A 27,162-nucleotide genomic window follows, 5' to 3' on the forward strand; every position below is an offset into this window, starting at 1 on the left:
ATTACTGAAAGCTTTTCTCAGTGGCAAAGAATTCACAGTATTGTTCTCCTAAGAAAACTTTATCCCTCAACATGAGTGATAATGGGACCTCTATCTGCTCAGGAAACTTGTTGGCGTTTGAGAGTGCAATACACCTTTGAAATGTAGTTGAAACAGGCTGGTGTATTTGAAAGTTAATTTCTGTGGTGCACAGACAGACATACAATTTTTGCAAACAAAGAATGTGGAAACATGCACTTCATTTCCTTAGGAAACCACACTTTTTTTTAACAGAGAAATTGCACTTAGCATGAAAGTCCAGGAGATGAACTTCTTCAAAATTATAGCTAATAAATGAAAAGAGCGGTGTGATTAAAATGTTGATGATATATCCAAACTGCATGGCATTAGCATAAACTAAGAAATATCTCTATTCCTTGGGAAGTGGTGTTTCAAAAGAAAGAAATAATATCTTCCATATAATAGTAGTAATCACATCTTTGTTCATGTTTGGAAGACATGAACATGGAAGACTATAAACATTCTGTGCTACTAGTAGCTCCATTTTTGTGTTTATATTTACTTTGTAGTTCTGATATATTCTATCTTTTATTATAAAAAAAGAATATTTGATAAATTTGCAGCTGAAGAGTCACATATTAATAACAATCTTGTTAAGTTCTCTGTAGGTTGTGAACCACGTAACTTAGGTATGTCTTGGTCTCTTTCATGATCAAGTATTTCATATCTTCAAAGAGATACTAGTTGGGATTTTTTGGGGTTTTTTTAGTTTTGGAATGCTTACTCATCTGTTTTACCAAAGAGCAAATTTATCAGCTTTGTGTAGTATTTCCAATTTGTAAAAGTATGCTTCACAGTTTTTTAATTAACCTTTTTTCTAAAAGCCATTGTTTATGAGTACTCAACTCGTAACAGTCCTTGTGCTCTCCCTGATTATGGGCCTGAAACACAGCACATTAGAAACAAAAGAAAATCCAAAATTCCATTATCATGGAATAGCTATTGAATCATCTGTCCAGCTTCTGTTGGACTAGCTGTGTAGAATGCCTGCAGTTCTGACCCTTAGAAGCATGCAGTCACCAGTACAGAGCAGTAAAACAGCTACTCATGCCAGATTATTCTTTACTTTTAGCAACAGGAAAAGAACACTGGGAGAAGAAAAAGGATATAATACAAGAAAAATTAGGTTGAACCTTAAGGATATTTGCTATTCTCTGATTGAACTCTAGCCAGGCATGATCTCATTAGATACCCTAATGGAGGTCTTTGTTCTGTTTAATGACTGAGTATTTTATTTTTTAAGAATCATTTTAAGCTGCTTTTTTTATTCTGTTTCTGAGTTTAGATCTTTCTGGGTAAAAGTAGCTGCTCTTAAATTTTTTTTGTTTTTTTTTTTTTAATGTTGGATGAAGATGAGGCAAAATCCAGGGGAAGCAGTTCTGATGTAATTTTAATAGCCCTGAAGTATTTGTCAAGTATTAGCTAAGCTATTGCCACTGTTTCATTTCCTGTTTGTCTTTCCATATGATTCTCTATTGGATTAAATCAGCATGATCATATGGTCAACATACAATATTCAGAAGTTAGTACTGAGTAGCTCCATCTGAATATGTTCCATGAATGATTTAAACTTGTGCATTCTTGGTCCAATCAAAAAATAATTTGAGCTTCATTCCACTATCATGTAAAGAAGATGAGTGACCTTGCAATTACATTCCCCCTTCTTCCCCTCTTCCCTTTTACTGGAAGATAAATATATAATATTTTCAGATTAAAAGTAATAAACCTTTTAATGGACAACTCTACAAAATATATTACCTGCCTTTGTGATTGTAAAGTCAGCTAAATCCTTTTGTTTCCTGTTCTTCAGCTTGTTAGAGGTGCTGGCTGACCACTTGAATGCTGAAATTGCTGCTGGAACTATTACATCTAAGCAGGACGCAATGGATTATATCACCTGGACTTACTTCTTCCGTCGACTTATAATGAACCCAACGTGAGTATACAATATAAAGGCCATTTAATCTCGAGGTAACTTGAGGTTAGAGTTGATTCAAAGGTGATCCATCTGCTGTTGGAACCTAGAAAACTTAACAACCTCCAGTGTAGGAGCATTGCTAGCCCACATGTGGATTAAAACTCGTGAGCACATATTTTTTATAAATTTTACTCTAAATATAAATGCATTTTTTGGCAGATAACTTTACAATTTAGTTGCAGCAATAAAATAACCTTATTGAGAAGGCTACATCAGCATCCCTAAAAAAAAAATTCCAGATTATCACATTCCTTCGGATATTGTATTTATAATGCAATACCTTTTTTTTTAGCTACCACATTGATATGTTCTGCTCAGTTTTCTTTAGAAAGTTTATTAAGACTTGGACTTTCCTAATATATGAGAGAATAACTGTCAGCTGTTTCTCTGTGATAACGTTTGCTTTCATTAGGGTACCCTGGTGAAACCATGTGTGCAATACTTTCAGTGATTGCTATCATCCTGCCTAGCTCCAGCTGGTATGCAGATCATTCTGAGCTGTTCCACCAGTATAGCCTGCCTTTGCCACAAGGCTGTTTTGGGTAAATGGTGTGTTACCTGTCATGTGGTCATTCACCCACTAAAATAATGTGGCAAATAAAGAATTAACCGTTTAGATCACGAAATATTTCTAGATGTACTCCAGCATGTTGTATTTCTGAAATCATGTTAATGTCCATAGCATTTGGCCAGATTTTCTGCCAGGTACTTTATGGGCAAGTGCTGCTGGGAGCCTGCAGGTGATAAAATAATTTCCTTTAATTCTTTTCAAGTGTTTATTAGTTTTTAATTCTGCATCTAGTCCTATGCTGGGAATCTCCCACAAAACAAACAGAATTTCCATCTAGTCTTCTTGGGAAATAAAAAATGCAGAGCATTAGAACTGTAAACTAAAGAAAGCATTTTCAATTTTCTCACTTCATAACGGATACAATGCATACAGATATGGGGAGGGTATTTCTCCTCTGAGAGTCAAATGATGATTTTTTAAATGTTAGACTTTATACTCTTTTAATATAAAGAATAAGTACTGTTACTTTAAAATGTCTTGCTCTTGAATTGCTTTGGTAAAGTGCTGTAGTTGATTTGGTTTGGTAAGCTTTGATCATGTGGTATTTGTGGTAGGTAATTTTTTTTAAGAAACAACATATAGGCCAAAGGTGAATGTAGAATATAGAAATATTGTTTGATTTAATAGGCAATCTCTTCCCAATATAAAAGAAGATTTCCACTTGAGTATGAGGTTGGCATGTTGACTGCTGGTCATTTTTTCTCTCTAGTTTCTTTATTGTCATGGACACCTAAATCTGGAGTTATCACAATTTCAACTTCAAAGCAAAAGTTCTGCTATTCTGAGGTGGGAAAAAAATTAGGGGTGGCGGGGGAATAAAAAAAAAAGCACTTCATAATGAGATGTAGAGTCTTTGTAGCGAGAACCAAGATGAGCAGATCTTGACTAGCCATGCCCATAATGGCAGGATAGGAATGAATAATGAAGTTTCTAATGAAATTGGAGTCTTGCATTGGAACTTCAGCACACAGGTTGGAACAGCTGACAAGTAGAGCTCTTCATCCCCACAGGTACTGAGCATTCCTTCTGTGTTTAGTCATGCAGGGAGAAAAATTAAGGATATTATTTACTCTGTCAAACAGTTTGTCAAATCATTTCTAGATGCCAAGCACAAATGTAACGGATGTGCATGCATTTCATTCTTTGACATGATAGCAGTATTAAGTTTCATCCAAAGTTACTATTTAGTAGTTTTCCTGGACTTACTATCTGTGGTATTTTCAGACCTCCTGAAAGCCAAGCAAGCAGTTCCAGCGTGGTCAGTGTGAATGAGATACATCCAAGGAAAACTGAAGAGTTTTACAAACAGAATTCAGTGATTGTTGAGATAACTCTGAATAAGTTGCATTATGATAATGGAGTTTACTGTGCCATAAAAGAGCATATGAAATGTTTGATATTATCAAACAAAATTTTGTGGCTCTTAATAATCTAAAGATTTTAGGGTTTGGTGGTTTTTTTTTCAAAAGAATAGGAGCACAATTGCTGGTTTTTGGTCTAGATGGTTATGCAATACCCATTCCTTATCACTTGACAGAAGTGTTCTTTATCATGTCCTGCCCCAAAGCAATTTTGTTGACTTTCTCTCCACTGTGAAACAAGAACTATTTTCCAGACAGCAGGTGATTGTACTTTAGTGGTGAATAAGTAATTCCCATATGCATGATTAGTAAAATGCCTTGGGATTCATTGGCATAAAAGTCATTGCATGTGATGCTGTAAATCCCCAAAATTATGGGCTTAGATAATATGCAGAAGATTTATATTCTCATTTATTGCCAGTTTTAGCTACTTGTATATTAAAGCTGCATAAACAAACGTAGGATCATCCTTTTCCAATCCAGTACCATCAAATGCCTTACTGAATGCCTGCAATTTGTACTACTGAAGTAATGGGAATCTACCTTTGTTGTGAGATAGAGATCCAAGTATCTTTTTCCTCTAAGATCCAGCTTTCTTCTAAACATGAAGTCATCATGATAGTTTTCCTGGCAAACTTGAGATAATTTGTTAAACTTCTAAAGATAGTTGTTTTAATGATGTGGAAAATCATTCCATGTTAAAATACTCCTTTTCATCAAACCATTTTAATTTTCTTGTTTGATAAACCCCTGCCTTTCAAACTCTATGGAATGGGTTTTAACTGTCTAGATAAGAGGTGTAATGGAGTTGTTGCTTCCAGGAAGGAGGGTAGCTGAGTGCTAGTTTTGTTCAGATGCATCACAACTAGTCACACTCATCCTGTTCAGGAGATGACATGTGAATGACAGGGGTGGTCCAAATAAAATGTTTGTCAAAGTGTTTCAGTCTCCATATCCAGAGTTTCTTCCCTGTTCTTCCCTTCCCTCAAAACAATTAATCCTAAGTGCAGAGCTTTTCACAGTTTCTGTACTACTTCAGCCAAGTAGTACAACATGTACTCCTTTCCACATAGAGCTGTAGTCACTATGTTCTTTACTTAGGCAAGATCATATCACACAGATCAGCAAAGGGCCCTGGTCTTTGCAAGGGGCTACTTTGACAAGCTCATCTATCTCCATTCCTTGGCCAAAATGCCTTGGGTATTTCTTGCTTTTACCCTTATAAAAGATTATAATTGCGACTTTCAATAAAAGAGAAATGTCTATGAGAAACATTTTCTGTAAATCAGGTTATGATGTTTTCCAGATACATGTGCAGTAAAAGAGAAATAGAAATTTGCAACATATGTAAAGTTAAGCAGAATCAGCTTTCATTTGGAGAGTTAATTTTTAGATAAATTAAGAGCACACATCATATCACTATTATAATGTGCGTGGCTATTTATGTATTTATATGTGAGAGTGCGTCTGTGTACACGTGCACACTTACAAAACCAGTTTCTATGTAAATTACTTGTGAAAACCTGAAAAAAGATATTTTATTATTTCATTCTGAGAATTATTATTAAGGGATTTTTTTCCCTTGATATCAGTTTTGCAAAGTTTTTTTGAGTGAATGAATAATACAGCAGAAATTATAGTCTCAGACTGATGATGCCCTTATCATGCATTTATGTTTTACTTTAAATTTTACTTTTCCATTATAATTAGCTGAGCATGTGAATAAAACATATGAATACAAATTATACTGGTCCAATATATTTTCTGCTATTACGGTGACAGGTAATATCATGATAGACGTCAAAATGAAATACTTATGTATTTTGGTGACATAATCACAGTTATTCAGAATTTTAGGGTTAATTTGGAAGTGTGTCAGAAGGGAGATTACTGAAGTTAAATTAGCTAAGATAAGAGATAAAATGGAAAATTTTGACAGTAGCTAAACCAACAGAAGCTAGAATATGCAAATATATTGTACTTCAGTAATTACTAATAACCATATTTTCAACTGGTAAACAGATATTTTACAAAGGACTTTGCCAAAGGACTCTTACTTTTACAATGACATCTATATGTATGTACTGATACATATGCATGTATATATATTTAATAAATGACAGCTATAGATAATATTATGAATTTATTATTAACAAAAGTTTGTTCTTTGGAATTATTAGGGTCACAGTGATGTGAAAAGTACAGGAATGTAGTTCAGTTTTACAGTATAGTTTTACCAAATATTCAGACAAATAAAGATTTGCTGAGTCTGTCAGACAGGGAAAGCCCCAGGCTGCTGAGTATTTGAGCTGCCTCCTGCTTCCCAGTCTGCTGTAATCTTAGGTGAGAATACAAAGCTGAAGACTCCACATCTCTCCGTCCAAAAAGAAAATTCACATCATTTTCTTCCTACTCTTGGATATGATTTACCTGTAAAAATTATCTGTTGGAATATATGATAGGAAGAAGAAAAATTTTATCAATATGTGAGCAAATTTATGTTTGGCTATGACTTCTCATCTCTCATAAATGCATCTTGGGAGATAAACTGTCTTGCAAATGTTATAATTAGAAGCACTGATGTGGGGCTAAATACTTTGCTGATGTCAGAGAAATTGAACTTGGTGTTGTTCCTCTTAAATGATCACAATGTACAGTATACTAAAAGCTGATTAAAGATAGCAATGTGTCTGTTTCTCCTACCTGGCATACATAAATATATAGATACAGGAAAACATGATAAAGGTAAAGTACAGGGTGGCATTACTGTCTGCAGCATTTGTGCACTCTGTAATGCCTTTTTGCAAGCCAGTCACAGACTCCAGAGTCAGTCAGTAATGCCTTAACAACAGAAGTGAGTTGGTACTTAAGGTCATATCTCTCTCTGGCTCTGAAGATTCATCAGTTGTGCCATATAGTCTGTACATTTCCATGGTGCTATTTGAAGATGGCAGCTGCTGAAGCTGATGAAAGTAAATATAAATGATGACTGCAGTAAAGGGACCTAGAAAAAATTACTATCTATGCTTCCCCATACTTGTTAATAACAAAATTCTGCTTTCAGAACTGTAAAATCTCAGAAAGCACACTTTCTTGCTATCAAGTGTATGCTGTGGATTTGCTGTTTTGTGCATTTGTTTCAAAAGACCTACTGACTAGCAAGTTTCTTCTTTAATATTTTTTGGCTGACTCTTGTCACCGACTTTCATTATGTGTGTCACTATTACCACCGTATAATCTGAACATAAAAAACATGGTGCTGTAACAAATGACTCCACAGCATTGACAGTTATAGCAGGACCATTTCAAGGCTGATGAAAAATTTCCCAGAGAGATCTCAGGTCAGGTTTACATAAGCTAAACAGGAAATGATAGCCACCATTCACATTAAATCCTAAATGTTTTGTGTAACTTCATCTACATTTTATGTTCCTGCGCGTCTCTCTGTCTCTCTCAGCTGATGAAATTCCACACTTCCTTAGATTAGAGAATAAGTTCATGTTTCACAGTTTGTTGTTCTTGCTAAGCTCTACAAGGTTTTGGGATTTAAAATATGTTATTTAATAGACAATAAAAAGTTCCTTCAGCTTCTGATTGTTTAAATTTTACATACTTTGTAAATTTTTATGATACCTAGGGGTTTGTTACTGCTTTTTCCCTATGGACTACTAATGGAAGTTAGCCTGTCTAGCCCATGTGCTAGATGCTGTTAGGATAAAACTGCCTTTGACTTTCACACCTCTCAGGGGACGAGTAATTGTTGTGTTCAAACAGCCTGTAATTGTGATCCCGCTGGCTTTCTCAGTACGCTTCTGGCTATTAGAATCATTAAACAACTCAGCACCTGTTAACAGCATTGTAAATATTCAACCCTGCTTGTGTGCAGGTTGAGTCCAATATAGGAGAAGGCTTACAGAGCCCAGCCTCATAAATTAGAGCTTCTGACAAGTCAATTATTGTGAAACTGGGCTTCACTGTGAAATAAATGAAATGGTGTGCTGATAAAAAGGTAGGCTGTCTGTTTATAGCAAAGGGGAACTAATGACTAGATGATTCAATGCAGTGAGCATGAAACTGCATTGTTTTTATTCTTTATCTGTAATTAAATAGTTAGGCAATATTGCTTCATAGAGGAACTCACGTATCATGCAGTTTTTATAATTGGAACATGCCAACATACAAAATTCAACTTGCATTTATTCCTGAGCATTGAAATCTAATGTCATGATACCTCTGTTTTTACTAATGATTTTAACAGTCTTTCAAGATGAATGGCTTTGATTTTTATTAGGGGAAAATGTGTTGAATGACCAAGAAGCTCCTGTGGGTGTGCTCAAAATTATATCTGCCTCATTACAGACAGTAGTTAAAACATACTGGTGCCACTTCACTCAAGATTACAAACCATTTAAGATTTTTCTTTACATTGTTTTATTTCCACTAGGCAGCTACGTATTCACTCCTTTAACAACAAATTACAAAGCAGCAAATTTAAAATTCACAAAAAATTTTTAAAAGATATTATAAATTCCTTTATGATGATAAGTTCAGTTAACTGCAGTGAAATATTGCAAATTAGTCAGAGAACAAGAACACAAATATGTTTGAATTGGTGTCTTAAATTACATTCTCAAAAAATAATTTCAGTGTATTGCCCATGTTCCTTTTTTTCATTTTATCAGTATTCATCATGAATGTTATGCTACTGCAAATAAAGGTGCTGAAATTATATGGTGGAAGTCTGAATACCATGACAACAAAGTGCCTTAATTATAAGCATTTCAGAAGTATTCTATTCAATTTAGAGAGAACTAATAAAGAATCATTAGTGGTTTAGGAGTATAAAATAGAAATTTTTTTTCACCTCCTTAAACAACTTATTTAGCTAATTTGCTCAATTATTTTCAGAAGGTAAACAAAATATGACAAAGTATTTCCTACTAATAACCAGAAAATAAATGTGATTGGTGATGTCAGGCAAATAAAATGGGTGGATAGAAATTTTGACCATTTTGTATTATCGCTATATCACTTAATTTAAAAGGACACTCATGAAATTTAGGTTGCATCAAAACCACTATTTTTTAACAAATGAGTTTTCTTCACATGAGGCTGATAATATATGACTATATATGACTTCTACTACATAAAACATTGAAGTCAATACAAATATTTCTGGGTAGTTTGGTTTGGTTTTGGACAATAGGTGTGTTGTAAGTTTAAATTTCTTCTTAATCTTTATAAAGGATTGTGTTTAACTGAGATCATACCGGCATGAACCCATATAAAATGTCACAGAGTTGAATACTCCGCTGCCATGTCTCTATGCTTTGTTGTTGTCTCATGTAGCTGGCTGGTATCAGAACACATTTTTTAAAACTTTTTCTTATGATAGTACTGGTTTACTCCACCTTTACCTAGTTATAAGTGAACACTCAAAGCTTCAGAGAACTAATCCCATAATTTGTAGAATTAATAGCAAGAGGAAAATACCTGGACATTACAATGCTGCTATTTAGCATTCAGGCTTTTTTTTTGGTTATGCTACTACTATTTAAAGAGATGTATGGTAAAAACTTTGTTTAAGAAAATAATGATGCAAATCAGATTATGTAAATTAAGCAGTTATGTAAGGACGTTTGTAGCTTATAAAATTTAATTCCATCTTTTGAAATTTGCAAACAGCAGCATTACAGTAAATGATGCAGAATTTAACTCAGAGAACGGGATTCATCTACCCAAAAATAACATCCACAACTGAACTGGTTGCCTAAAATTTTCTTTTTTTAATCAATGATTACGTCTCACCTCATCCTGAAGTAGAGATTTACAATACTTCAGATGAATAGCATTCTGCAGGTGCACATTTCTTTCCAGTGACAGTGAAAGGAGTTCAAAAAAACGAACTCAGGTGCAGCAGTAACTTTGTAAAATTGGCTGAAATGAATCTCAGCAATGCTCTTTTGCAGCCTGTTGTTCACCTGCACAAAATAGCATTGAAAGAACCCACGCTTGATTACAGTGGGTTTATTTCAAGTGGGAATGCTGAGTACATCATAACAGTAATAAATTTTAGTGAAGCAAGGCAGGTAGAACAAAGGAGCATCTTTCATCATTAAACAATCTCAGTAATCTATTTCTGCCGCAGTATTTGACAGAATTAAATGAGCAATGACTACCTTTTTTATTCTGCTTTTTAACAATTCAGTAAATCATTGGATTTTATGTTTGTTTTAATTATACTTTGAAATTGCATGGTTTAATTACTCTGGTTAAATTCAAAATTTTAAAACTTTCTAAGCATGCTCAGTTTTTGTTTATTACTAATTGAACTTACTTGTTACTTTCTGATCTGGTGCCTTTGCTGAATCTAGGGACACAAGTCCTTACTGCATTTTTATCTGGAGTAAAAGTTCTCAGTGAAATCATGTGGTTTATACGAGTAAAATCTTATAATACACCTCAAGCTCTACAGTTAAGGAGTGCAAACTTCAGTCACTGTATCTTTTTTATATGCTAACATAAAAAGAAAATATATTTTGGCCCACTTTATAAGCATTTTTCCTTCATACAGAGAACCAAGCCATTGTGATGATATAGTTTACCTAAACATTTTGTCTGACAGTGAGCATGTGAAGGAACCACATTAACAAATACCCTATGCCAGTTTTTAGGAATTCTAACTTTGAGAATAAAATGTCAGAGAAATATAACAACAAACACCAACGTTTGGATTGGTATAAGTTTATTTTTTCAGGAGATGTCACTATATGCCTCGTTTTACTTTCAGACTTGCAGAATGTAAGGACAGTTGATCTCCTGGGTGGGTGTTCTTCCTTTGTCTTGAAGTTAAAGTACTGTTGCTTATGTTAGGGTTGCTTGTTCACTTCCACACTCATCAGGAAAGTGTACCTTTGAAAGCAGGAAAATTTTCCCACTAACAAAATAGAGTCAGTCCAGTTCTGTTTGTATCAATCTTTCTATTAATAGATGGACAAATTCATATCTTTCATATGTACATGATTGCCTTATGTTGGTTACTCCCACAAACCATTTAAGAATCATGGATTTCTTTTTAATCTTTATAAAAGACTGTGTTTAATTGTTTATGTATTTAGTTGTTCAATGAGAAGCCAAACTAGTTACATTGGTCTCCCGTAGAGGAATGTTTCATGGAGCAATGCTCAGGATTTTTGGTTATTTGCTGTTTCATGTGTATATTGTAGAAACCTTGTAAGTTTTCCTTGAAGACGCTGTTGTTAAAAATGTTCAGACTGTAAACAATATTCTTGTAATGCATCTGCTCTCGTTTTATCTAGTTACTATAACTTGGATGATGTGAGCCATGACACTATGAATAAGTACCTCTCAAGCCTTGTTGAGAAATCCCTGTTTGATTTGGAAGGCTCCTACTGTATTGAAGTTGGGGAGGTAAGACTAATCTGTGCCTCACAAGATTCAGTAAGATACAAACTCCTAGAAGCTGTGAACAGCAAGATACATACTCCTTGATGGGAGATGGTAGAGTTTGTGTGCGGAGGTTTTTGTTAGACTTAGGTTGAAAACTTGTGGCTAAATTATAATGCTAAATTGTTTTTTGTGTTCTCTCTTAAAAGTAGTCTGAACATGTTTCACAGTTGTGTAGGAACACATTATACTGAACTACTTGGGAGCTCTGTGTGTTTGATTCTTCTTCAAACAGGATAATCGCAGCATTGAGCCGCTGACCTACGGCCGTATTGCCTCCTATTACTATTTGAAGCATCCAACTATTGGGATGTTCAAGGATCAGTTGAAACCTGAAAGCAATATTGAAGAATTGCTCTTAATTCTGACAGTAAGTGCTGATATTTCTTTAAAATACTTTTTTTTTACTCTTAAAAACAAGTATGTGAAAAAACACGCAAAATAAAAAGCCTTTCTCCCCAATCTCTAATTTAGTTTTTTATTGTTTTGAGAAACATACCTGAATCATTTTTGGTGTTTCAAGTGTTTCGTCTTATCAGTACATCAAAATTACTTTATATATTTCTTTCTCTTCTTACGTCCCTTTATAATGTGCAGGATCTGTACAAATCTGATATTTGTCTTTTCTAAGTTGAGCATGTTACTAAAATGCCATAGGAATGACTGCTTACACTAAATCTGTAGCAGGACCATCACTTTGTCCTGGCAGATACAGCAGCTTTAAGGAGTAGGGGAAACATATAGGAAACACCTCTTTCCTAAAATGCCTGCTTTCCCTTTTCCCAGCCACCTCCCAGTCCTTGAGGTCATAATCTGCAGTAACAGCATCTCCCACGGTTAGTCTAGAGGCTGTTTAACAGAGAAGTGCAATGCAGGGCCAAAGACACTGTGTATGACGTACTGTGTTAGTATTACATTCTCAACATAAAAGAATCAAGGTTTACTCTCTTTTCCTTTTCAACTTATGTAGTTATAACTACAGATTTTCCTTTTTCAAAATGGTGTAATTCTACTTGTACAAATATATTTCAAAACAAGAAGTGCCTGAGTATTATCCAGGAAAACTTATTTCTACCCCTATATGATTATAGTCTCTGTTATATTAAATACATTATGCAAGTAGTCCAAATTCAATAATATTCTGATTTCTAAGTGTTATCTTAAAAATTTGAAGTCCTCTCTTACAGTATTTATATATTTTACTTTTGTATTAATTATTGTTTTGACATGCTGCCAAAATTTCTCTGAGGAGAAATACAAAAAGTTAAAATAGTGCTATTCAACAGTTAGCAACTCAACAAAACCTGATCAGCATTTTATGATACTAGGAAAACCACTTTTCTAGTACAGAGACTTTTCTTCCTGATAAATTTAAAGCACCTGCTGCAAACATTCAGAGTGTTACAGGTCAGAAATACAGGCCAAAATAATCTTTTGTAATGGAAACTGTTAGACAGCCTAAATAAGGGAATTGCTATCACTGACCCTGTGATACCCAGGTATCTGTTGTTCTGCTGGCAGAAAACATTGCAATTACACTCAGTGAAATTCAGTGGATTCAGGTGAATTCAAAATGGTAATCATCTGCAATACCTAGATATGCTGTATGTAAAATAACTGAAATTTTAAGAAGAAATACCCACATGTGAACAGAAGTTAACTAATACAATGTTGAGTATTCAAGAAGAGAGAGAGCTTTAGTCCAGCTGCTGTCTCTTTAAAATCTCCTCTCTAGTGAAAATTTTCTGCGCCTAGACATATCAGGATTTTTTTTTCTGACAAATTTGAGTAAGGAAAGTTTGAGAATATTAGCAGAGATGGCATTTCAGAACTGCCTTAGCTGATGAGCAGGATATGGAAGAGGAATGATGGAAGAAGAACATAGTGCTGCCTGTTTGAATTTCCCTATTTGAACTGTATGCATTCATGAATTGCAAAAGTAACTGGCAAATATTTCTATTGCAGATGAAACTTAGGACCCTAATGTTGGGTAGAGATTGTAAAATCTTGAGTTCTTTAATCTTGCTTTAATTTTTTTTAATTTTTCATTTCCTGATAATAAAGTTTTGTAAATTACCCATTTACAATCTCAAGAGGAATGAGACTAAAAATAAAATTGCTTAGGGGTCAAAATGCTCCACATGTATGAATTTTAAAGATGAAAAGGATTTACAAGTGCTGGATGCCATTAGAGCTGACAGTTCCTGCTTACTTTTTATGTGGATGTTGATTCTCATAATTACTAGTGGAACTACTATTCTGTCTTGTTGAAGGTGCAAAATGGAAGGTTTTTTTCAATCTGCTGTAGTGTTGAAAAGAAATGCTATTTCAACAGTTACTGCCAAGGATTTTTTCCCCCCTAAACACTGCGCATTAATGAGTTTTATAATTACAGCAGTTGCTTCACACCTCTATTGTTAACCAATGACATTACATCTGCCTCACTCCACTGTTGCCCTCCTCCTTCTTATTGAAGCATTTAGCGGTTTTGGCAATAGGGAATTACATGGCATGGGGTAAGTAGTCTAATTAGGTATAAGTGAAAATCCTGAGGGAAAAGGATGTTTAAAAAGTAATTTGAGGAATCTCTTAATGATGCTGAAACTGAAAGCTGTAGCTATAGTACAAAAAGGCCTGTTACCATTACAAAAAAAATTACAATTGTGATTATTCTGCTGATCACTGTTTTAAAGTTTCAAATTTTGGATTGTTTTAAAGTTTCAAATTTTGTGTTTTTTAAGAATAACCATCCAAGCATTTCTCATGCAGTTGCAGGATTTCATAGATGTAACACTTGTTCTTTGTTGGAGTTTTAACTAAGCTTGCAAACCTTTAGATAATTACAAGTTTCCGATGTATATAAGGAAGGCAGACATGAACAATTTGAAGAAAGTAAATCCTGATTTTGATTTTTCAAATGGGATATATATACCAAATATATAATTAACTTGGAGATTAGCCAAAGTTTGTTTAAAACAAACAATGGAAAAAAGCAAAATTTTGTTCAAGAATTCAGAAATTTAGGATTGTATTAAGGGGGTTAAATCTGAGGATTTTATGAAGGGATTTTGAGTTTCTGATTGATATTTTTGCATGCTGAATGGAAGTGTTCAAAATTCAGGGTTGATCACCAGTGAATGATCAAAGAATCTTTGTCACTCACGTGAAAAAGTAGTTGTGAGTCATCCAGTTTCTAGTGTTGCTGGATCTCTCAAAAAAATCACGTAACAGCAGGATTTGTTTTCACTTGGTGGAAGACGATTCATAGTCTTCTCCAGTATCTCTTCTTTTCTCTGTTTTTATTTTACCTTTTCATTTTGATCACCTGCCAGAATTTTACAAGATCAAATGAATTTTTTTTCCTGTTCTGGTGTAGGGGTTGAGTTTTCATAACGTGAACAGGAGCATAGCACATGGGAACAACCCAACAGTCATGCAGGAAATAGACAGTAATAAGTGATTCAGATAGGTGGGCAAAAATCCCCTCTCGGTAAATCTGTACCTGAGATGTTTGAGCTGTCTTGGGTTTGCAGTTAGCAGGTGGAACTTCACATTCAGTTATTTTTGTCACTGGCTTGTGCTAGTGGACTGATACCTTTTTTCTGAGAGAAAATGTTTGATGTTTTTCCATAGAGCTTTCTTTAAACCTTTCCTAACCATGCTCAGACAGTAGTAATCCAAATGAGCTTAATCACTGTTGAGTTATGGTGCTTCTTGCATTAAGTATTATTGATGAGAAAGTGTTCATGAATTATTACTGACAGGCTGGATTTCCCTGAGGTGCCTAAAGACTGTTTCCTTTAATTTTGATAGCTAGGTGCAGAGATTAAAGAAGAGGTCTAGGTAAAAAATAATTATAGATACTTTAGGGTAATTCTTGTCTTTTTCTGCACGAATGTTTTTAAAATCAAATAGCAGTTTGTTGTACCTTGAGGAAAGAAAGTCTGTCTTTCTGATTCATCAGGGCTGTGACACCTAGATCCACTAGTTTCATGATTTTTGGTGATTTTTAACTTGTCTTGTTATCCGGTTAATATTTACAGAGCAAAAAATTTGTCATACCAGACAGTGAAAGGGAGAACATCATTCCCATCTTTCATCCCTTGTTTTATCTCCATGTTGTCCCTGATTTCTTTTTTTTTTTTTTTTTAATTCTGCCTACAAAAGAGAACTGGCTGGTTTTTATGTGCCTACTGCTGTCTTTCATGTAAACTGTTAATAAGAGAGAGGGTTTTTTTCTAAGAAAAGGGAGCATATATCTTTCTGAAAATAGATATAGTGACACTGGCTTGTATTAGACTAAGTAATTTGGAACTCAGCAGAAAATCTGTTATTGTTGGAGTCACAGACTTGGAAGGTATAAGGAGGAAGTTCATTAAACAGGCACTCTCCATTCAAGATACATAGATAGCAAATGAGTAGAGTTATTAATGCCTTATCTGTCTTTCATTACCTGGTAGGTATTTGTGCTGTGAGAACCTAGATAACTCAATTAACCTGTAGCTTTATTTCCTCTTCATCGTTGTTGGCAATTTCTGTTCCAACCAGGGAAATATGCAATTCTTTGTGAGTATTTACACTCTCAGTCTAAAATAATTTTATTTCTGTATGGGGATTCTGTTGCTGATTTGGTCTCCCGTGAAGGGGCCACAAAGGTTTTTGACTCAGTGATAAACCATCTTTTCAACAGGTCTCCAGTGAAACACTAGGGAAGGAGGAATTAATGCCTTACAAAAATACTGTCAAAAAAAGAAGCTAATGTGATTGTTTTGTTTAGTATTTTCCCTGCAAGCCATAGCAGAAACGTTGCTTTTAGGAATTTTTAAGATATTATATAAAACTAGGTCTCTGTTCTTTAGTCATTTCAGAAAAAAATCAGATCACTCTTCCTAAGTCAGTCAGTGTTTACAGTTAGTGTAAAATTACATTTGCTTTTAATTTAGAAGAAAGTAAAGGTGCTACTATGATTTTCTTCTAGGCATAAAAGCACAGAAAAACTATAATCATTAAGTTATTCTTTTTGAATATGGCATTTCAGTGTCAATAATTGATTTTATAATGTAAAATTTATGTCAGATGGAAAGCAATTTATTACATGCTAGCCTGTAAAAAACTTCCATGTCTGATTTCACATCTATGGTACATTCAACAATATGAGCATCAGTGCTGTGACCTCAGCCATTATTCATACTTTAGTAATAGAAGAAATATTTTTGTATATTTTTAACAGAAGAAAACTGTTACCTCTTACAACTAAATCTTTTCTTTACAATAAATCTGTACCAAGGATTGTTCAATACATAAAGTTCACCCTAAACACAGACATTTCCTGGGTAATTGACTTAATTTTTGTATAGTCCATATCCTCTGGATTTTAACATGTTAAAACATTTGTGCTTCAGTTCCCACTTGAATCATCTAGATGGTATCACAGTGTGTTTAATAGTTTAAATTTGAAAATGATGTTGGGATTCATGAAAATAATATGAAATTCTACAGTGCAGTTTAATAACATCCAAATTTCATCATCTATATCCAGTGTATTCAAAAATATCTTGTACTTAGCAGAAAAAGTACTTATATGGATACTCATACACATAATTAGTCTTGATTTTTCTCTAGTCCCAGTAGATGGAGCACTTTTTAATGTTGCTTTAGTACTTGAATTTAGTAATTTTTTTCTAACATCATGACACAAATGTTTCCCGGTCTTCTTTTTCCAAATGATTGTTTAAGCTTTAGTTTGAAGGCATAATATGCTGTCTGCCTTTCCTGGAAAGCACAGTCCATTAGTAAATCAAGGTAACAATGCCCACCAGTGACAGCTAACTCAGCATGGCATAAGTCTTCCATTTTTATGGCATCAATAAGAAAGAATTACAGTCAAAACCAGAAAATACAAATCCTTTCCATCTCCAGTATACATGAATTTCTAACCTCCAATTTACAGGTCTCCTTTTTTCCCCCATTCCATCTTCTTATTTAATTTCTGTTATTGTATGCCTGTTGAAAAAAAAACAAAACAAAACAAAAAAAACCCACACCTAACTGAAGCAATACTCACAAAAGCTAAATTAAAACTTATTTTAAAGTTGCAGCTAAACATTTCTGAAAAATATTTGCCATGACAAATGCCATAAAAGAAGAACTGTTATCTTGGATATTATATGGGGTTTTTTTCAGGTTTTTTTGTTTTATTTGCTGTGATTACAGTGCAGCAGCCAAGGGAAAAACTTTTGAAAGTGTATATAGCTGTGATAGTAGAAAGTAGTAGCCTCAGGCTATATCCCCATTTCAAACATCTGCTTTAGTAACTGTTTCTGTCAGAAAAATGAGGAAATAAATTCCTTTAACAGGATGCAGTTACAGCAGCAAAACACTCATGTATGCAAATGGAAAGTATTCTGAGAGCCAGGTAGACAGAAGTACTCTCCTGGTCTGGTGAAGATGAACATTGGCTGCCATCTGGCAAATCAGTGTTTGCCTATGGCAGAAGCAAGTTCAGATAGCAAGCTTGGCTTAGCTGACTGCTCAAAGCTGCATGCAGTTCAGCCATGGACCACTTATTTGTTTGTCTCTTTTAGCACAAGCAGGCTTTACTTATTGCTTGACAGTTAGAATCGTAGCCACTGTCATGCAAGGTTTCAAATTCTGCATAGCTGTATGCATGCAAAGTCTTCATACAGGAAATGGAATGGCTTTTTTCAGCAGTCATGTCATCTGGCTGTATATTTTCAAATATGCAATATATTTGTTGAAATAATGTTTGTGTTTGTTGCAACAGACACCGAAGTTCTCAACGGCATCTTTATTATGGTAAAGCTGAATGTTTTATAATCTGTAAGGCTGCTTTGATCAATGGCTGTGTGTTCTCATGTCCCAAATACTCCAGCAGGAAGTCTTACCAGCTCAGTTTATATTTAGCAAGTCAGTTCAAGTTCTACCTGCTTTATTCCTCCCAATTTGTAATTGAAGCAGGATAAGCAAATTCAGGCCTTCTGCACTCTGCAGTTCTTTTGTCAAAATTGGCTTCTAGATAATGCCTCTGCCTTTGATAGATGTATACAATTGTGCTACAAGTTGTAAGAGTTCACAATCATATTGATGAATTTGTTTTCATAGAATACAGTTCACTTAGTGGCACCAGCTGGGCCATACAGACTGTTGTTTAAAGGCACAAAAATACTTTTCTCTGTCAGCATAGAAGATATTGCTTGTAAAACTTAAGAAAGAGGATGACACTGTAGCTTGTTCTCTGATTTTAAGAGAAACTTCAGGATAAGGATTGGTTTGGCTGAAATGATTACATCATACAAGATTGATATCCGGCATATATTGTTCCTTTAGCATAGTAGTTAAAGAAAAAAAAAGAACATAAGAGGATTACTGATCAGTCATTAATGAAGTATCTGACACTTGTATTTTCCTATTTGCATTTAGATTCTTTCTTTGTCTCATTTTCTTTTTATTTTTGTTCCTGGTGGGGGCCTGCCTAGCTTCAGAAATTGAATTTTACTTTAAATGTTGATGTTATGTATTATCAGAGATGAACTTTTAAGAAATCAACCTCTCCTCTTTAGAAATTTTAAGAAATAGTCTTCTCCTATTGCCTAATATTTACAAGATGTTTTCTTTCACAGCTACTTAGGTAGGTTACCTTTAATGTTAGAAGATATTGCACAGGGATTTTTGGCTACCAAAACGCCTTAGAATTTGAGAAAAATTGAAAGCATTTGAAAAAAATTGTATATATATTTGGAAATTTCTTGTACAGTGGGAAGGTTGCTTCTAGAGAAAAAACAGTTGCACATTTTCTTCACCTCTGCAATGTAATAAGTGTAAGACAGGCATCAGGCAAAGTATTAGAATTGATGTATGGGGAAACTGTCCAAGTATGTACTTTTATAGGTACTTTTTTCTGTGGTAATGCTCAAATTCAGCTTTCCTTAATTTATAGTAGGCCATTGTCCTCTTTCCATGGAAGAGTCAAATCAGACATCACCAATTCCATTGGGTTGCCCACATTCCAGTTTCCACTTCCACCTCCTTTCCTTCCTGTCTTCCAGTGGAAAAGAGCAGCAAGCCAGCAGAGATTACTCTACTTGTTTTCAGAAAGAGAAAGTATCTCAAGTCTATTCCTCTCACCTTACAGGGTGAAAAAATAGCTAAAATTCCTCTCACAACAGGCCTCTTAAATGTTTCTCCTGGCAGGATGTCACCATGCTTGCTTATGAAATGGGTCCAGGCATGTCTCTTAACAAAAGATTTTTAGGTACAACTGATGCATACAGTATTAGGAAATTTTATCTTAAACATACTAAATCATTGAATGCACAGTATTTTGTAGGCTAAGGTGATTAATTTCAACTGGTTTATCATTTGCTTAAGGCAACAAGCAATTATAAACAATATGAGATGTTGATAATAGATTATTTTTTCTTTTGTATATGATTTTCTTAATATTTACTATATGCAGTCATATAAGATGCTAATTTTTAGTACTTCTTTAGCTATAAGAATGCATGTTTACTTTCTCTTGATTCACACAGAACAGATGGATGCTTGACTGCCTGCTAATCCACAGCTGGAATGGTTTCAGCAGTTTCCACGTTGCTGGGTTAGAGTGGCTTTTCTAGTGGACTGAGAGGGCAGCAAGAGAGGGATATCATTATTCATCAGTATCCCAGTGGGATCGCTGCCAGCAGAGATTAATTTTTTCTGTTCTGCTTGTAAAACAAGCTCAGGTGGAGTCTCTAATCCTCAGGGCACGGGTGGCAGATCAAGGAAGATGCTACAAAGCTAGTTAATTTTCAGATTCTAGGGGAAACAGAAGCTCTGTTAGATGTATAAATACATGATTGCAAACTTAAGTAGCTCAAATCCAAATGGGATCTTCCTAGACATCTGGTCCTGAAAATCTCTGTTTCCTTTGTCTTTTAAAAGAAGTTCTTAAAACTTTATGCCAGAGGCAAAATATCTTCAACTCTCTTAATCATCAGTTATCATTCCATTTTTTTTAATACAGATCTTACAGTGTATTTTAGATTAATGTCTTTATTTACATGTAGGCAAGATATGGTACATGTCTGTGTAGGAACACTGAGTTTACAGTGTTTTCACAAATTTGTGTGCAGCGACAATCACCAAAAAAAAAATTACTACTTGCCACTGAAAAAGGGTTCGATTTGCCTTAGTAATGCCTGGTACATTCTATTTTGGTAATGGCATGTCCTCTTAAGGTCCACTATGATACAAGGGCATTTTTCCCTTGTTATTCTTGGTATCAGACCTGTTGTCATTTGTAACACAAATGTTGATAGAACTCAAATCAAGCATCCCAAAACACTCACAAGTTGTCTATTTGTATAATAGACTTCACATATTTTTCCTTTACTGACTTTTTTGTTTCCTCAGTAATTACTCTTCTTTCTCACCCTTGCAATTACCAGTGTCTTCCATCTATGTATTTCCTTGTAGCTCTTGAGTTGTTCAAAACATTGGGTTAGATTTTCAGGCAATGTTAATTCACATAGTTCCACTGAAATGAATGGAGATGTGCCAGTTTTTATCAGCAGGGAACTACCCTTATTGAAATTTACTTGCAACAGCTGTCATTTCCTCTTAGAGTTGTGGGTTTTTATTATTATATTAAACTATTTTCATTTAAAAGTGCTCAGAGTGAGAGCAGTAGCATTGGCCTGCTGAAAAGACATTGTGCATGTAGGCACCTTCCAAGTTTCCCATATATTTCTGCCAGTTTGTATTGTTCTTCTGTTATTCTGGGCTTGAGCCTCTCTTGAGCACAGGCTGCTACTCATTTCACCACATGATGACAGGTATTCACGCCTGTGAACTTTTTATTCCCTTTTGTCTCTGGTCACATAGTAGTCTAGATCCAGAATTTAATCCAGCACAAAAATGCAGCAGTGTGCATTTGTGGCTCCCCACTAGGGGACCTGCCACAGGTCAGCAGATTTGAAATCTGGTTTTCAGCACACAGAGCTTTTACAGCTTGCCATTTACATATACAGTACGGAGGGGCCCCATTTCACATAAAGAATTAGTAGTGCTCACTCCTGTCTCCATGCGGAGTGGCATTAACTTAATGCAGAGATCTGTTAACTTCTTCCCTGGGTCTGGGCTCTGCACTGAAAGATCCCAATGGAGGATCAAAGCCAAAGATGGAAAATGACTGATCGCTTTCCCAGGGAAAGCTGTGTGCCAGGATTTGCTATTCCAGTTTTTATTGCTATCATCGTCTCAGTCAGCAGTTGGGCCAGCTGATTCAGCCAAGCTCAATTTCAAAATGCGGACAGACGTCCAAATGGATCTGAAGTAGAGTTCTCATGACAATGGGACTTTTGAATGTATACTCAGAGATATTTTCCCAGTTTCCTGTTAGCAGATTACTGCGTTCATGCACTGAAAAGCTGTTCTGTAGTAGTGCAATACAATTAGTTTCAGTACAGCCAAAACAAGTCAATTTTAAATCTTTTCTATAATACGACTTTAGATTAAAGGGAAAGTAAGCTGTGGGTCACTGCCCCATCTAGGTTTTAAGATGAAAAAAATGGAACATGATAACACATTCAAAATGTGCAGGTTTGAAGCATTCTCATGAGAAATAATCAGAAAAATCAGGCATTTTGGAGAGGCAAACCTCTAATATACCATTTACAGCAATAAAATGTAGTAATTCTCTCACATTATGAAAATTCACTTTATAAATGGAATTTGTACTATTCCATTTATATTTATATGCTATGGTCAAAGTATCTTATTCTAGGTGAATAATGTGTATTCAGTACCAGATGTTTGCTCTTATTTTTGTCCTAATTTAGTCTTCTTCTGCATTTATTTTTTCATAAACTGTGCAAGCATTACAGAAATACTTATAAGCAATAATTTAACTTAAAAACCTAAGAGCAAACTAAAGCCACATCTATGAAAGTTGCACAGGCTTAATACTATGAAAGTACCTATACATTCAGGGAAAATGTATTTTTAGAACTGGTTTTATTAGGACTGGCCAGAAAAAGTAGGACTGAATTATGACTGTGATCATAACCTTTATGAAATAAGGAATGTGAGAGGTAGGACTTAAAATCATGAATTCATTCCTTGTTGTAATGTTTTAGTAAAGTATGTAACTTAAATAGGAAAATTTCCTGAAATAGAATGGTTCTATATTTTTTAACATTTAGTAAGAAAATTACAGTGATTGTATTATCTATTACTGTATCTTTCCCTACACTGAAACTCAGCTTCTCTAATATGCTTAGGAAACTAGAAAATAAAAAGTGGAAAATCAACTTTCAAGTTAGTATAGAAGTCCTAAGAACTTCTCTCCCATGTCAGATCATTGTTACTTTATAATAATCCTCCCCTTCCTGTATGCTAACGTGCTTGCATATCCTTTTATCAACTCCATGCTGAAGCAGAGGTCTGTAATTTAACTTTGCAGTTTAGAAGTTCCCAGATCTGCCAGGTCACTCTCTGCTACTGGTAGCTAATATTGCTGACCTCCTATTGCTCTGTGAGCAGTGGCAAAGGTCTTTCAGACTCCTGACCCCTGGTCATCAGGAATGTCATCAGTAGTTTGTAGTTTGGATGTTTTAAGTAAGAGGTGAACTTGTGAAATCTAAACCCTTTAGGGTGTTTTTAAGTGATCACTCAACTGTTTCATTGCCCTAGGTTGTGCTTTTTATGATGTCTGTCATTGTAAAATTTGTGGTGTTTATCATACGCAGCTATTTAAAAGCAAAAAATCAAGCACTTGTCTATTTAAAGTTAAAAGTATGAGAATATAATTAATATATTGCATATTAACAATAATATATTTATTAATAATTAATTTCTCTAATCAGTAACATGAGAACTAAGAATTGTAAGAACTTTTAATTTGTATATTCTTATAAAATATGTTTGTGGCTCTCCTGGTGGAAATGGGCCCATTTTAAATCATGAAAGATAGTTACAAATTAATGTTTAAAAATAACAGATTTGCATAATTGCATGTCGATGGGTTTTACAACTTTCTCTCTTCAACTTCTCATGTCCAACTGGAAATTTCCAGTGTTTGCTCTGTTGAATCTTAAATCTAGAGACAGAGCCCAGAGTAGCCCAGCCTCACTGTTTTGCTCTTACCCAGTTAATTGGGTTAATGTTTTTTAATATATATCTATTATCTCTAAAAGTGCATTAAACACTAATTAGATAAAATAAAAAATTGAGTTTCTATTTGTTTTAGAAGATACTGAGCAGATCTTTTTCTTTGGACAACGCTCTCCGTCATATGTATCTGTTTCCCTCCTTTTCCAGAGGGTGAAGAGTGGTCTGATGGGGTGTTAAAAAAGTGACTGGAGCATTTTTCTAGAACCAAAGCTGGAGTGGAGGGTCAGGGCAGAGAGAGTCCCCAGTGAGGGCCCCCAGTGCCCGAGAGGGGACCTCCTTTGCCACAGCCAGGGGCAGCTCTGTGCCCTGTGCCTCAGGGCTGGTACAGGGCTCTGCATTCTGCCTTTCCTCCCTGAGAGCCACCAGCCCTGGAAAGGGAAGCATGGGAAGGCCCCGAGGGGAAGGAACTGCACTGCAGGGTTGGCTCGAAAATGCTGGATGCAGTTTGATGGCACTGCCACGTACACGTGCAGTTGATGGGGAGATGTTGAACAGTGTAGGAAGACAAGGAGTTTACTTGTAAGCATGGTGACTGTGATGAGTGACGGTATCATGTTGCAAATATATTTTAATCTTGCCTGAAAAGTCTTGTTGTCTTCTTTTGAACCATATTAGCCGATTTTTAAGATCTCTACAAAACCTCAGCCTGCTCTGTGGTTTAGCAGAGCCTGCCAGCCTGCCCTAAAAAGGTGGAGCATTTCTTCTGAAAAGTTTGTCTTAAAAGTTTATTTTTACATGCATAAAACAGAGTGAACTGGTAGAAATGAATTTTTTTCCCCTTTTAGTCTATAATATGAATTTTGAAAATGCATATCATGTTTGTTCTTAAAACTTATAACTAGTAACATATGGTTGTAAGTGTCTTTTAACTGGAATATTGTCATAGACCTTTTATATCTAAGAGTAAAAAAAAAAAAAAACACCCAAGCATTTGGAAGTTTAAATTATGTCCCATAAAACGGAGACCAAAACGCATACATTTCGAGGCTACCAATAAAATCCTTAAAATAGGAGTTTATAATAGAATCTCTTACAAAGATAAACTTTTCAGAGCAGTAATTCTAGCAAGTACTTCTCCAATTCTGTTTCTGAATCTACATTACTTTTTTGTATGAGCTGAAAAACCACTTTTAAGTTAGGTTTGGTTTTGGTTTTTTCCCCTCTTTTTTAAAGCACATGTTTCTTCACCTTTGTTTGTTTTCTGAATATAAATGTAAGCTTCATTATCTTCTAGCTGCCTGTCAGGATACCTCTGTGTAATGTAATGTCTTTCCTTATAAAACAAACTCACACTCAAAAATGTGACAATAAAAGATACTATAGATATGTTGGTTAATTTAAATAATGTTCACAGTATACACTTGTGCCATTCCTTTGTCACATAATATGGTCTTTTTCTCTTGGGAAAATCATGGGCAAGGGGAGATTAGCTTGAGAGCTTTAGTTAGCCAATTTTTTAAATTTTCTTTATGATATAGGTAACAGGATCAAATGAGATTTGTCAGCACAAGAGTGGAGATATATATGTATATATATAAAAGTGGAAATAATTCCAAATGGTTTTAAGTACAGAAGCTCAAGTATCCTCAAAGAAAAATTTAGAATTTTTGAATCTAAGTCAGATGTTACCTAGCTATTCACAAAATATCAGTGCTTGTTATTTCTCAATTTTGACCATGCTTCTTTTCCCTATCCTATATTAGGGGTAAGTAGATATCACATAAATGAGGACAAGTACAGGTTGCTCCAAATTTTGTAGTCCAGCTGCTTCATATACAGTGTGGCACAATGTGGCAGGTTTGGATGCTGTACTTGAGTACTCTGTATCACTTTGTACAATGGATCAAAAGACAAAAGCCAATTATATAATAATATTACCATTGAGCTGATATTCATCTGTCCAGTTTTCCAAATATCAAAATATGCTGTTTTCACCTGGGAAAATAAGTTGGGTATTGGCTTACCATTGTCCTTCTGGTAGCAGAGAACTAAAATTCGTAATGCATTATTCCTGTTAATTGCAGAACAGCTGTAAAAAAACCACCGACATTTATTTATTGTGGCTTATTCATTCTATTCACAAAAGTATGGTTTTTGCAGTCCTTCAGCATGTACTTAGACTATTAGAGAAGTTTATGTAATTTAAATCAAGTTTCAGGTAAAGAGAATGGAATTACTGAACTAGCTAAAAATTATCCTCATCTGTTCTCTTTTTTTGTGTTAGTATTTAATTTTAGTACTAGTCTGCTGCAGTATTTTTTTATACTTCAGTTTAAAAATTGTTTATTTTTATAGAAAAATGTTCTAAGAATTCTTTTGTCTTGTTTCTTTTGACATCAGAAACTTGAAAGAGAGCAAAATATTTTTCAAGTTTATTAAAGTTGAAAATATGGTGTGAACCCAATATACTGATTGGGTTCACCGTATCTATATAAAGGAAAGGGACAATACAGATAGTCAATTCTAAAGTAGTTTCAATAACATTGCTAAAGAAAAGACTGCTGGTTCAACTCTGGAATGTGAGAAACTATTTTTGGTTTGGTTTAGACCCTCATTGTTACAAATTAATCAACTGCTCTTTAAAGTCTAGAACTCATTAACTTTATAAGTTTTACTGTTCCCATGACTGAACTTCACTTAAAATATTCAAGTTTGCTTTAGTAACTCACCTTGATTCCATTTTGCCTGTGGTCCACAAGTATCTTCTCCTGTAGACAAAGTGGTAAGATGTACTTACTCGAGATTTAAAATATTTTAGAAGATCTAAATGGTGTATAAATTTATAGCTCAGCTCTCATTATAAATCAGTAATTTCAGCTGAACTTCCATTTTTTTGTCGGTAGAAAGAAAGTCTGGGGGCATTTTAACCCTGTGGACTCTGCAGAGCACAGTACTCACCATACTGGATACCTTATTTAAATTTTAGCTTGGTCTGGCTCCTCAAATGCCTGATAGTAGCACAAAACTGCAAAAGATATCTTTTAAAATAGTATGAGTTGTTTCCTTTTAGGGCTATTCTAACAGTTCAAATAAAGGGTGATGGTAAGCTGCATATTTGGAGCATGATGTAGACAGGACTTTAAGATGATTCTGTGGCTGCTGTTATGCAGGAAACAGAATTCAATTACCAGAATAGCCCTTTGGCCTTGTAAAATGTAACTGTTGAGATTATGCAGGTCTGTGTGTGACATTTCTCACCAGCAGTGCAAGTTACTGTCTCCTATACGAGCACCGTGTATTGCATGCAGGTTGAAATGTAAGTCTGAGATGACTCCTACACCCTTGAAATGATGCAGCAGTCTCTAATGCCCAAAAGGAGACATTATTGGGAAAGTCCATCACAGAAATGTAGGAGAGAGAGATGTGACCTGACTACCAAATGCATAGTTGCAGAACCTGTAGCTAAAATTCCTGGTTATCTCCTGGTATACACCAAGTTATGCTTAACTGTGTAGGTGCTTGTAAACCTGTTATTTGTGCATGGGCTGCAACAGCTCTGATTTAAGAGGGAAAAAGGGAAAGTGAAAAATGCACAGAAGTGCTTTGTGGTT

General features: G+C 34.8%; 1 protein-coding gene across 2 annotated transcripts in view; it reads left to right on the forward strand.

The window, feature by feature from the left end:
- The window catches only part of ASCC3 (activating signal cointegrator 1 complex subunit 3), a 252,134-nt gene that overhangs the window by 200,456 nt on the left and 24,516 nt on the right, over positions 1 to 27,162 (forward strand). For both annotated transcript variants that reach the window (XM_053972459.1, XM_053972460.1), the window contains 3 exons: positions 1,871 to 1,996; positions 11,290 to 11,401; positions 11,673 to 11,807. In XM_053972459.1, coding sequence (XP_053828434.1) covers positions 1,871 to 1,996; positions 11,290 to 11,401; positions 11,673 to 11,807 — 373 coding nt within the window. The remainder of the gene's footprint in view (positions 1 to 1,870; positions 1,997 to 11,289; positions 11,402 to 11,672; positions 11,808 to 27,162) is intronic.

This window comes from Vidua macroura, chromosome 3, assembly GCF_024509145.1.
Source record: "Vidua macroura isolate BioBank_ID:100142 chromosome 3, ASM2450914v1, whole genome shotgun sequence".
Taxonomy (NCBI): Eukaryota; Metazoa; Chordata; class Aves; order Passeriformes; family Viduidae; genus Vidua; species Vidua macroura.